The following is a 12151-nucleotide window of genomic DNA, read 5'->3' as shown; positions in this document are numbered from 1 at the left end:
CGCGCAGCCCTGCTTCCACGCTCTTCTCCCCAGGATTTCTGCTTCCTGCACTGGTCAGGCGTGCAACAAACCCACGACCCCAAACCATGGTCCGGAGGTGGCTCATCAGCTTGGGGCTGGTGCTATTTATTAACCATGATTTGCGTCATGGGGAAGATGCCGGAGACATATGGGGCACTGAGAGTGGTTTAATGGGGTGCCAGTGCCTGGAGGGGACTTGTTGCCCTCGGCCGCCCCTGGAGCTGGGCTGGGGACATCACCAGCCCCTTCCTTGTGCCCTGGGGATGGGGAGAGGAAAAGGGACCCCCCATTTTCACCCCTCTGATGGGGTGCAGGGCCCCTGGCCAGGTGCAGGCTGCACTGGGGCTGAACTCAAGGGGATTGAGGTTAAATAAAGCTATCAGTGCAGCATCCTCGTGATCTGCCCCTTCTATCACGCCAGCTGATGCTGAGTGGTTCCACTTGCACCCCCACTGCTGTGAGTGGCAGTCTGGAAATCCCTGCAAATAAACTCAAAGCCAGCCAAGGGCAGGGCTGTAGGGGCCAAAATCAGGCCAGGGAAAGCCTTGCCCCCACAGCCATTTGCAGCCACGTGCTTTCTGGGCAGGATGGAAAGGCAAGTGGAAAAGTTGAAACCAGCATTTTCTGCTGGAAAAATCGCATCCAAGGGAAACTTTCCAGGTGCCTACCCACTGGGGAAAGACTCTGGCCCTAAAACAGCTCCTTGGGGAGCCAGTGGGGCAGCTCATCCTAAAAGGCTGCGAGTGATTCAGCTTCTGAGGGGTCGGGGCTTGGCTCCAGCAGCTTTCCTCGTCCCACGATGCCCAACTCACTTCTCCCTCTTTCCAGCTGCTCCAGCTGCCTGCGGGGCTAGAAGCTGATTTTTTTTTTTTCCTTTGTTGCCAGAAGTTGGGTGGGAGCAGCCGCTGCTTTTGGTATCACCTCCTGCAGCTCCTTGTCGTGGGCATCGCACCCATCCCAGCTGCTGCTTCCAAGTTGAGGCTCCATTGGACATGGGAAAGGGATCTGAAAACCCCAGTGCCTGGGGGCTGGCTCCTCTGCTGTGGACAGTGACTTTTCTTGGGTTTTTCCTTTGGCCTTTTTTGGTTGTCCTTTTTTTATTTTTTGTCCTTTTTTTGTCCTTTCCCCTCTTACTTTTTTTTTCCCCCTCTTCCATCCTTTTTATCCCATTTCATCCTTTTTTGCCCTTATTTCTCTTTCTTGCCCCCTTTTTTTTAATCGTTTTTTCTTTCTTTTCTTGTCCTTTCTCTTTTTCCCTCTTTCATCCTTATTTTAGTCCTTTTTTTTTCCATTTTCCTTTCCGACCCTTGTCCTCTTTTTCCTTTCTCGCCCTTCTGGCCTGTCTTCTTTCTCACCCTTTGTCCTTTACTTTTCTTTCTCGCCCTTTTGTTCTTTTTCCTTCTTTTTTTTCTTCCCTTTTCGTCCTTTTTTTTTTTTTTTCCCCTTTTTCCCCCTCCTTTTTTCCTCCTCCCCCCCCCCCCCCCCCCAGTCCCTCAGCCATTTCCCAGCCCTTCAGCCGCCCTGGGGCTGCCCTCTCGGGCCAGGCTCCGAGCGGCCGGCTCCTCGCCTCCCCTTCGCGATGCGCCCGCGGCTGCCGCAGGGCCCCGGGGGCACCGGGGGCAGGCGCGGGGCGGGCGGGGCAGGCCCGGGGGGGCGGCGCCGGGGCGGTGCCGGGCGGGGAGCGGCGGCCCCGGGGGCCGTAAAGCCGCGGGCGCGGGGCCGGGGCAGCTCCGCCGCCGCTCGCCATGAGGGCAGCGCTCGCCCCCGGCGTCCGCCTGCTGCGCGCCCTGCCCCGAGACAGCCGGTGAGCGATGGGGGCTGCGGGGCTCCGGGGCCCGTCGCGCCTCGCCTCGCGCTGCCCGCGGCACGTGCCGGGAGGGGACCGGGCCGGGGGCCGGGTTGGGGGGGCTTGGCCGGCGGCAGGGGGAGCCGCCCCCGGGGAGCCGCCGCCTCCGGGATGCTGATTTCGTTCCCGGCGTGGACGTGCTCAGCCCTCGCAGCCGTCCCGCCGGTGCCGCGCCGCCCGGTGCGGAGCCTGGCCCCGGTCTGGCTCCGTGCCGGGAGCTGCCCCCGCCGCGGCTCTGCCGCCCCCCGTCCCCCCCCGGCTCGCTCAGCTGCGGGAGCCGGGACGTGCGCGGAAAGTTTCCCTTCCCCTTTTTCTGCGGCCGCCGGCAGCGCCCCGATTGGCCTTGCGGTGCTGCCCTGCGATTTTTATTCTATTTACGAGCAATATTATTATTAAGCTATTTATTTTTTTTATTTTTGGGGGGTGGGAAACAGCGATTTCTCTGCGTTCCCAACCGCCGCCGGCCCCCCAGAGCAGCGCTGTGCCCCGGCCCTGCGGGGCCGCTGGGTGCTTCTGATTCCTGCCGCCGGCGCTCGGAAGAAGAAGCGAAACTGCGAGGAGGAGCAGCACCAGCAAAAGACCCCCCCAAAAAGCTTTTAGCTGGTTGTTTTTGGGTTTTCCTCTGGGGCTGGAGTGAGCCATAACGCTCCTTGGGCTGGGATCTCCCAGCCGAACCACTTGTTTCCGTTGGCTCTGCTTGGCGCAGCATCCTCCAGAGACCCCCCCGTCTCCGCGTTCACCTGCACACCGGCGCACAAGCCCCGTGTTTCCCCGTTTTCTTACATTTAATTGGAGCAAACAGGAGGGATCAAAACGGGCAGTTCCCCCCCCGGCCCCGCTTCCCCCTTCTTTTTTCCATCTCAGCTTCAACAAACGCCGCCGGCAGCAATGTGAGTCAGCCGCTGCTTCCACCCGTGCCCCTGCGTGACACCGGCAGCACTGCCTCACCCCGCGGTGCTGGGGGGAGGCACCAGCCCCAACCCAGGCAGTCGCTGGCGATTAGCTGTAATCCCACTGTTATCTTTAATCCTGATGAAAATCCCAGGGACGGGCTTGGCCATGGGGCCGGGTGCTGCTCTACCCTGGGAAATACCTGTTGTGGAGCAGAGCCAGTTCAGCTCACCCATCCTGCGTGAAAGCTCCCACCATCCTTGTGTGGTTCGGGGGGCGGGGGTGGATTGAGGGGGAACTGAGCGGAAAGGACCCTGCTTTTCTTCTTTTCTGTGCATTTCAAAGGAAGACCCCCAGGTCTCCAGTATGGGTTAAATAAGAGCAGCGTGCATATATCCAAAAATTGCATTCACCTGATAGGATTCATCCTGGCACCTCAGTGGTCCAGGTGGCTCTCATCCCCCTCATGTCATGTTTTCTCCAAAACGCATGAGATTTTTTTTTTTTTTTTTTTTTGGAGGGGAGGGGAAGCTGGGTTTTGTCAGCTGGGACAGTTCTGGTGTCCCCTGTCCCCATCCCACCAGCCCTGACCCCTCTGCTCGCTCTCTCCTGCAGTTACCGGGGGCTGACGCTGGTGCTGACCTTCCTCTGCTACACCAGCTATCACCTCTCCCGAAAACCCATCAGTATCGTCAAGGTGAGTGATGCAGCATACCCGCCCCCCCAAACCCAGCCATGGCAGGGCTGATCTCGCTCCACTTGCTCTGTGTCCCCCCTCGTAGAGCCAGCTGCATCCCAACTGCTCGGCGCTGGGCACGAACCCCCACAACGGCTCCAACAGCACCACGTGGTGCAGCTGGGCACCCTTTGGTAAGACTTGGCCTCCCTAATCCCCCAAATGCACCTGCATCTCACTGTGCCCCCCCCCCATGCTGGCTCTGTCCCTGAAGCCGGGGGTTGTTTTGGTCATTACTGCGTTGGGCTGGGCGGGCAGGGGGGTGCTCATTAAGCTGGTGGCAATCAAGTGGTGTGCTCATGCCCAGTGCCCTGGGCCAAAGGGCAGGAGCAGTGTAGTGGATGTTGAAATCGGGACTGGACTGGGACCATTCCCCTGTTCCCAGCCCTACTGTGAGACCCCCAGGGAAGAGGATTTGGGGGTGAGGACAAGGACGGGGATGTGCCTGAGCCCTAACATCGTCTCTTTTCCAGACCAGGACAACTACAAGGAGCTTTTTGGTGCACTGGACAATGCCTTCTTGGTGGCCTACGCCATCGGGATGTTTATCAGGTACCCAGGGGTCAGCTCAGCTCCTCTGACTCAGCCCAGTGCCCACCAGTTTGCACCAGTCTGCTTGGAAAGCTGTTTCCCATTGGGATGGAGGTGTGCAAAGAAGAAACCAGCTCTTCCCTCTCTCCACAGTGGCATTTTCGGAGAGCGGCTGCCCCTACGGTACTACCTGTCAGGGGGAATGGTGCTGAGCGGGCTCTTCACGGCGCTCTTTGGCCTTGGCTATTTCTGGGACATCCACGTCCTCTGGTACTTCATCATCGTGCAGGTGTGTCCCAGCCTTGTCTCACTTCAGGAGTGGGAAGCACCCAGGCATTTCCTCCCCGCTCAGCGTAGGCGCCGAAACTGCCGGCCCGGTTTGGTGAGCGCCAGGCACGCCTGGCCACCACTCCCAAATCTGCTCCGGGAAGGATGCAAACGCCCCCAGGATTGTCCCACTGCCTCCTTTGGCCACGGCACAGGGAGAAAAAAACACCCAAACCCGCGTGTTTGCTCTCTCCCTGCCAGGTCTGCAATGGGCTGGTGCAGACGACTGGCTGGCCGTCCGTCGTGGCTTGTGTTGGGAACTGGTTTGGGAAGGGAAAGTGAGTGTTTGTCCCTGTCCCTGTCCTCGCTTGCACCCGCTCGGCGCTGCTGACCCCACCGCCTTGTCCCCACCAGGAGGGGTTTGATCATGGGCATCTGGAACTCACACACCTCTGTGGGCAACATCCTGGGCTCACTCATCGCGGGCGTCTGGGTCTCCTCCGAATGGGGCTTGTCCTTCATCGTGCCCGGCATCATCATCGCTGCTGTGGGCATCGCCTGCTTCTTCTTCCTCGTGGAGCGTGAGTGGTGGCAACGCGCGGACACCCAGCACAGTGCTGAGATCAGTGGCACCGCAGTTTCTGTCTTTGTCTGTCTCCGAGGGTTTTGGTGACCCCAAACAGCGATTTCCCATTGGTGACAAGCAGGGATATATCCTTGCTTCAGCACTAAAAGTGGAGCAAGCACCACAGGGATGCTCAGCATCCTTTGGGGTCACAGCCTGGCCGCCTCAGTGCCATTCGCTCCTCATAGCCTGCCCAGCTCAGAAACATGAAGGAGGACCCCATGCCTTTTACCGGGCTGTTTTGCTGCCAGGGATGCGGGTACCTGGGGGTGCAGCCCAGCACAGGCAAGCAGCTGGTGCAGGGCTGCTCCAGCGCTCCCAGGGATGCCCTTTTCTTCCGGCAGATCCTGAGGACGTCGGCTGCAGCCCACCTCTGCATCACGTGAGTCAAATCGCTTCCAGCCTGCCCTGTCCTGGGCTGGGGGGGTTGGTGGTTCACAGCAAACAGTGCCAGGGAAGTAGGCTCTCGCTGGCCACCAGCTCTGTCATCCAAGCTTGTAAACCCCTTGGTGTTATGTCAGAAATCTGAGCGATGTTTGACTGCCGGGGAGGATGCTCATTGCATTGGTGCAGGCATCCTATGGGCCAGTTCTCGGCCTGAGCCGTTCACATCCCAGCAGCAAATCTTAAGGTTTCAGCCCTGTGCAGCGACCAGAGCTGCATCTGCTTGCTTTTAGGTGATGTCAGATGAGAAGGACCCTGAAGGGGTGACCTCTGATGATGGGCCACTGGGTGCCTCAGGCCACAGCAGCGCTGAGAGCTCGGAGAGCCCCAAAGAGCCGCCTGAGGAGCCCGAAGCCATCAGCTTCCTTGGGGCGCTCCGGATCCCTGTAAGTCCCTTGCTCCATACTCTGGTGGCAAAAAATTGAGGGAAAAAAAAGCTCTCCTGATGTCTTCTTCTCTCCTCCCAGGGCGTGGTGGAGTTCTCCCTTTGCCTGCTGTTTGCTAAGCTGGTGAGCTACACCTTCCTCTACTGGCTGCCCCTCTACATCGTGAATGTTGGTGAGGTTTGGGAGGTGCTGCAACAGAGCCAGGTGGAGGGAAGCCCTTCTCTGCACCCGGCCCCTCACCCAGCTCCTCTTTCTGCAGCGCATTTCGGTGCCAAGGAAGCCGGGGACCTGTCCACCCTCTTTGACGTCGGGGGCATTTTAGGTTTGTGGTATGGCCGGGCAGAGGAGGGTTGGATGGGGATGGGCTGGGGACAGTCCTGCCTTTCCAGGGGCCTGATGGAAAGTCCCCTTCATAGGAGCACCGCAGCGAGGTCTATTCCCTGCCTGTAGCACTCAGTGGGTACGAAACACCCCTGGCTTTAATTTTGTCACCCAAGTGACCATTGCAACACCTTTCCCTGGGTCTCTCTTGCTCAGGCTTGCCTTTTCCTTAAATGAAAAATACATTTCGCAAGCATGGAGGAGAGCTGAGCTGAGTGCGGGGAAACCCTCGGCAGGGAGAAAGAGGCTGTTCATGGATAAAGCAAAGCTCTTCACTCTGATGTTCAGATATTTAACGTTGGGGGATCCCACTCAGAAGATGGGACAAAAGAGCATCCTGACACAGCAACCCATTTGATTTTGGGCTAGCCCGGTGTGCAGCTTTCCGCTGTTTTGCCCTTGGGACTGATGCCAATGACTCCTTTTTCACAGGAGGGATCTTCGCTGGGCTCATCTCCGACTACAGCGGTGGCAGGGCCACCACGTGCTGCGTGATGCTGGTGGTGGCTGCTCCCATGGTTTGTGTCATGTTGGGGACAAAGCCCGGCCACGAGGGCCCCAGGCAGCTCCTCTCCTCTGGCCCCATTGTGTCAGAGCCACTTTTCCCCTTCCTGGCACTGGTCATGCATTTGGCTGGGATTGATCAGTGATTCCCGGGGTGCACATCCAGACCTGGGAGTTGTAGAGTCCTGAACAGCTGGAAAAAACATCCTAAAGGGATCTTTTTCCTCCATCCTGCTATAACTGCGCTCTGTCTTAAAGCCCAGGCAATGCTGTGGCAAAGCCTTGGGAGCCAGCTGAGCCAGTCCAGCTTCTGTCGCTTTGCTTTGCACCCCAGAAGCCTGCAAACGCAGCTCCCATGCTGAGAACCAGAGCACCTGCACAGAGCTCACTTGGCTTCGCCTCTGCAAAACGCAGCTCATCAGCTGTAACCGCAGCCCAGCTGGCTCGGAGCTGGGGGCCTGCTCCTTCCCACAGCCCCTCCAAAGCTGGCATGTGCCGAAACACGGCGCAGCCGTGGGACACGATAGCACCAGTGGGGCAGGTCAGCAGCTGGCGAGCCATACCAGGCCATGAATTGCAACAGACCCTCTGTCTAGTGTTCTGTCTGGCAGGCAGACAGCGGGACACGGAGCCAAGCCTGCATCTCTCCGCCCCCACCCCAGCTGATGCTCGCCCCTTCCCACCCCATGTGGCAGGGGGCTGCAAGCTTGGCACGGGGCACAGCCATGATTCTGGTGCCCGGTGGGCTCCTGCCTTCTCCATCCCATGCCCTGGGTGCTGCTCCAGTGAAAACACTCGGGAAAGTGGCTGGGATATTCAGGAGGGGTTTGTCCTGTGTCTGTCTTCCAGCTGTTCCTGTACAACCGCATCGGACAGACCGGCATCGGCACGTCCGTAGGTAGGAAGCTCCTTGGTGCAGTGGCTCCCATCACTGACAGGCAATGGGGCAAGAAGCTGAGGACCCTCCTGGCTTTATTTCTCCCCTGGGGATGGGATTTGGAGAAGGAGGTCCTGGATGGTTGTTTGCTACCATTTGGGGTACCGCTTTGCTACTTCACTGGGGAAAACATGATATAGCGAGCGCCGTCTCCGTGCACAGACCAGGGACCGCTGGGGACAATGCGCCCAGTGTCCTGGTGCTCCCTGCACGCAGACTGAGAGCATGCAAAGGCTCAGCTTCTCTCCATGTGCCCTGGCTCTCGGCCTGACCCTGGGGCTGTCTTGTTCCTCACAGCGATGCTGATTGTCTGCGGCGCCCTTGTGAATGGCCCCTACGCTCTCATCACAACGGCGGTGTCAGCAGATTTGGTGAGAGTCACAGGATTTTTGCATTTTTAGCTGTGTTCCCCAATGCTTCCGACTCACGGCAAGGAAGAGCAGGGCTGTCGTGCCATGAGATTTTTTTCCCTTCAGTTCCTCACCTCCTCTGCCACATGACTCCACTCCTGTCCCCTTGCACATCCGTCAAGCACAAACCCAGTGGAAATATTTACTCGTAAATCATCTGGGAGTGCTGCAACGCTGCTCGTGCCAGGAGTCAGCATTCAGTCATCCCGTCCAATGCTGGAAATTGCCAGCACGAACGGCACTCGATCTGCTTTTCGTCCTTATGCCTTGCTCCTCTCTCCCCACAGGGAACCCATGAGTCCCTCAAAGGAAACGCGAAAGCCCTGTCCACCGTCACAGCCATCATCGACGGCACGGGATCCGTGGGTCCGTGTGGCTGAGGGGTGCTGAGTGCCTGTTTCTCCGGGCGCTGTGAGGGGGTCCTTGTCCCCTCTTGCCCTTGTTGGGGGCATCCCCTAATGTGCCTTGTGCCCCCTGGCAGGTGCTGCACTGGGCCCACTGCTGGCGGGGCTTATCTCCCCCACAGGCTGGAACAATGTCTTCTACATGCTGATTGCAGCTGACGGCCTGGCTTGCCTGGTAGGTCCTTCCGAGAAGGTGCTGCAGGGGTCCAGTGCAGGCTTCAGCCCTGCAAACAGGACTTTTCCCAAGGAAAAGCCTTAAAATGCATCTGCCGGTGATGGCACCTCACTTTTCCTCTTGCAGCTTCTTGCTCGTGTGGTGGTCAAAGAGGTACGCGGGTGGTGCGGCTACATGGCAAGGAAGAGAGGGTACGTACGGCAGGGCCTGGCGCCTGCGCTGCTCCGGACAGACGTTTGCTACCCCTTGCTGTCGCTGCTGCACCTCCATGCGGGTGCCGTGCCCCAAACAATTCCCAGGGCCATGTCCCATTCCTGTGGGGACAAAGACATTGTGGGGGCATCATGGGGGAACTGCAGCCGGCCGTGTCTCACAAGGCGCTGAGCGCACCCTACTTGTGTCGTTGTAGCTCTAGCGTGCAGCTAACAGAGTCAGTGCTGGATGGGAAGTAGCTTGGTGTGAGTATCGCCAGCCGCCCCCCGCTTAAGCCCCCAGAATTAAATGCAAATGCGAGCCTGATTTGTCCTGATGTCTAGTTTGGCTCAGTGGGGTCACGAACAGCTGCTCTACTGACAGCTTTACAGCCGAGGAGGCAAAGGATCACACTGCAATGGCCAGGGAAGGGAGTGTGGGTGGGCATGCAGCAGGTCCCCATCTCCAGATGACTTGTGACACGTTAGCCCAGACGCCTGATTAGCAAAACATTGATTAATGCACTTGAAATGACCGATTGATAGGCCAGCATGCCCACCTATGCTAATGAGCTAGGTTATGCAGATTCTGAGCCTGCTAATCAAATCTGTGGCCAAACCACTGTGGGGAGGGTGCACACAATCTCCAAATCAGCACCGGCCATCTCTAATTGCCACCAAAACCTGTTTGTGAGCACCAATGAGGAAGGGGCCCAGGCCCCGCGAATGTTCGGTCCTTTATGTCTTGTGTTTGCAGGTGAAAGAGCAATAGGCTGGGCCATGTGCTACGGTAAGTGTGGCCCAAATCTCCTGCTCCAGCCTCTGGTGGAGGGCTGTCAGGCTGGTGCCAAGGCTGGTCAGGGTGAGGCCAGTCCCAGCCATGCTGGAGCCATCCCTGCCTGCACCGCAGCCCTGCTGTTTCATGCTTCAGGAGCAGCCAGCTCGGCTTGCAGCAGCTCTGCGATGCCTTCTGGCCTTTGGAGAGCGCGTTGCCTCCAGAGCAGCTTGCAGATGTGCAAATGCTGGGTGGTTTTTGGGCCACTTGCACTTTGGCTGGAGACAAAATGGTGGCTGGATGCCCTCCTTGTGCCTGCTGCTCCTGGTGGTGCGGACGGGGCAGGGGTTCCCCAGCACAGCTGCTTTTCCCTTCCTTCTCTCCTGATGCCGCGGATGGTGGAGGATGCCTCGGTACCCGGCGAGCAAGGCCAGGCACCACGCTCAGCCACTTGCTTCTCTCCCGCAGGTTCGAGCAGTTTTGATGTGCCCCCGCCAGCAGCCCTGTGCTGACAGAGGGAGGAGAAGCCGGGGCAGGCCGGCAGCGCGCCATTGCCACCACCACGCTGGCCCTGGGCCCGTGCCGCCGCCATTTTGCCTCAGAGGGAGGAGCCAGCCGGCCGCTTTTCCGGGCCAACTCTGCGCCATCGGCCATTTTATCAATAAAGAGGTGCGAAGCCTGTGTTGCTGCTCCATGCCCTTTCCACCCCATGGCAAGGCTTGGCCAGATCTGCCTGGAGCCTGGGGTGGATCACATGTACCAGCGCTCGGTATTTCAGTATGTCGGACCAGGAGGATGGCACCCCAGCACCTAGAGCACCGCCTCACCGACAGTGCCTCTTATTCTTCATAAAGGACATTCCTAGGTTGTTTGCTGAGCCCACATTAAGCTGGTTTTGCTCCGTGCTGCTCAAACAATTCACAAAAACAACCACAACAAAAAAAAGCATTTTTCTCAATTCTGCCATTTAGCTGACAAAAAGGGACCGGGTAGCCAGGCATCAGGCTCCGACGGGTGGCTCCCCTTGTGCTCTGTGGCTGCTCTCCCTTGCTGCAGTGCAGGAGGCTGTCGGTCTTTGTTAGCCACCTCCTAATTAGAGGAGAAGTGCAATGGGCGCAGGCCTCTGTGTGGAGGCAGGTCCAGGAGGCCTCATCAGTGCTGCCTAATTAGCGCAGGGCCAGCTGTGCTGCCAGCTGTGTGCTCGGGGGGGCTCCACCTTTGGTACACGAGGGGCGATGGCAACCCGATGGCAACCGGCATCTGCCGTGGGCTGACGTTTGCATGCAGCTGGCGGCTGAACTCCGGTCAACTTCACCTCCTCGGATCTCAACCCAAGGAGAAAACATCTGGGCCCGGTGTTCTTTTATTAAGTGCTGATTTCATCAGCAGAGGGGAAAAAAATGGATAAAAGACGAAAAAAGACCTGCGGGCCAGTTGGACTGGCTCCCCGTAAATCCCTGGTGTGGGAAGCGGCAGCCGGACAGCCATGGCCATCGCTACGCACTGGGCCCCGGGCAGCCGCGCTCACTGCTGGGGCTCTGAATGTTCCCCCCCAGCGGAGAAAATGGGGACGAAAAGTGCTGGGGCTCACAGAGAAAAGCGAAGATGCTGCCGAGCCGGGCCAAGAACAGTTGTTTCAGTACACATGGGACTACGCTTTTCCTTAACAGCCAGCCACATTGTGGAGGAGGACAGGGAGGCTCAAAATACAAGCTTTAAACAAGCAAAAATCCCACAAGCAATTCCACAAGCTCTGACATACACAGGGGGGCTATTGCAAAAGCAAGTTTTTTTTCCTTTCTTTTTTTTTTCCTTTTTTTTTTTTTTTTTCCCACCTCCTGCCCTTTCTTGCAGCAGCCTGTAGTTTTTCTGGGATGAATTTAAGTTGGGCTGCGTCCCTCTCCAGCTGGGTTTGGAAAATTTGAGCAGCCTTGGCCGCGGCTCTGGCAGCGCTGCTGAGAGTGAGACGAGAGGGCGGACAGCCTGATGCAGTTTTCAACAGCATTCATAGAAAACGGAGCCAAATGCCAAAAATAAAACAGATTTCAAAGACCAAGGGGTGGGTGGGAAGCCAGGGGCATCCCCTGGGTTTGTCCTGGCCAAAGCCAATTTCAGCATCACAGCAAGGGCTGTGCAAGCCTGCTGCCATCCTGCAGCTGGGAGGAAATACTGTGCTGCAAGTGAGCTCATTCAGAACCTCCCCGCACCCCCCTTTCTGCTTTCGACCTGGGAAAAGCAGGATTTTATGGCATGAAGGCTCTCTGATGGCGACGTGCTTCAGGCACATGTGGGGAGCAGTCACCATGTGCCCTTCCACAGCTGTCCCCATCCCCGTGTGCTTTCTGTCCGTGCCGCCAGCGTCCCGTGGCGATGCGGAGAGGTGTGCCGGGATGGGGCCACGCGTGCTTCGGAGGGACACCGGCTGCAAAGGTGAGGAGGTGGCTTGGGCAAGGTCCGTAATTACCCATCCAAGGAGCAGCCAGCAGGCGCTGAAGGGCTTTTTAATTAGCAGCCAAAGGCAAAGCGGGATTCAGCAGCAGGAAGCTGAAGTCAGCAAAGTCAAGGTGGAAATAAGAGGCCAGTTTTTACCAGTGAGGGTAATTAAATGCTGGCAGAGCGCAGCACGA

The 12151-nt window shown here is 58.1% G+C and overlaps 1 protein-coding gene across 7 annotated transcripts; it reads left to right on the top strand.

Annotated features, from left to right (window-relative positions):
* The first annotated feature begins 1665 nt into the window (after nucleotides 1-1665).
* Nucleotides 1666-10205, top strand: SLC37A2 (solute carrier family 37 member 2). Of its 7 annotated transcripts, XM_080567880.1 has the most exons (20): nucleotides 1666-1825; nucleotides 3374-3455; nucleotides 3541-3628; nucleotides 3968-4046; nucleotides 4179-4314; nucleotides 4554-4630; nucleotides 4707-4873; nucleotides 5262-5299; nucleotides 5595-5747; nucleotides 5829-5919; nucleotides 6007-6069; nucleotides 6561-6646; nucleotides 7482-7530; nucleotides 7867-7940; nucleotides 8267-8345; nucleotides 8461-8558; nucleotides 8685-8749; nucleotides 8968-9016; nucleotides 9507-9539; nucleotides 9993-10205. In XM_080567880.1, exons 1-18 carry the CDS (start codon nucleotides 1767-1769, stop codon nucleotides 9008-9010), a joined length of 1527 nt encoding a protein of 508 aa, XP_080424006.1. In that variant the 5' UTR covers nucleotides 1666-1766; the 3' UTR covers nucleotides 9011-9016; nucleotides 9507-9539; nucleotides 9993-10205. The 7 variants fall into 7 exon arrangements, with proteins under 7 accessions (XP_080424006.1, XP_080424012.1, XP_080424007.1 ...); XM_080567886.1 differs by lacking the exon at nucleotides 8968-9016; XM_080567881.1 differs by lacking the exon at nucleotides 9507-9539.
* Nucleotides 10206-12151: the final 1946 nt, after the last annotated feature.

This window comes from Anser brachyrhynchus (genome assembly GCF_964034855.1).
Source record: "Anser brachyrhynchus genome assembly, chromosome: 25".
Lineage (NCBI taxonomy): Eukaryota > Metazoa > Chordata > Aves > Anseriformes > Anatidae > Anser > Anser brachyrhynchus.
This window is presented reverse-complemented; position numbering and strand designations above follow the sequence as displayed.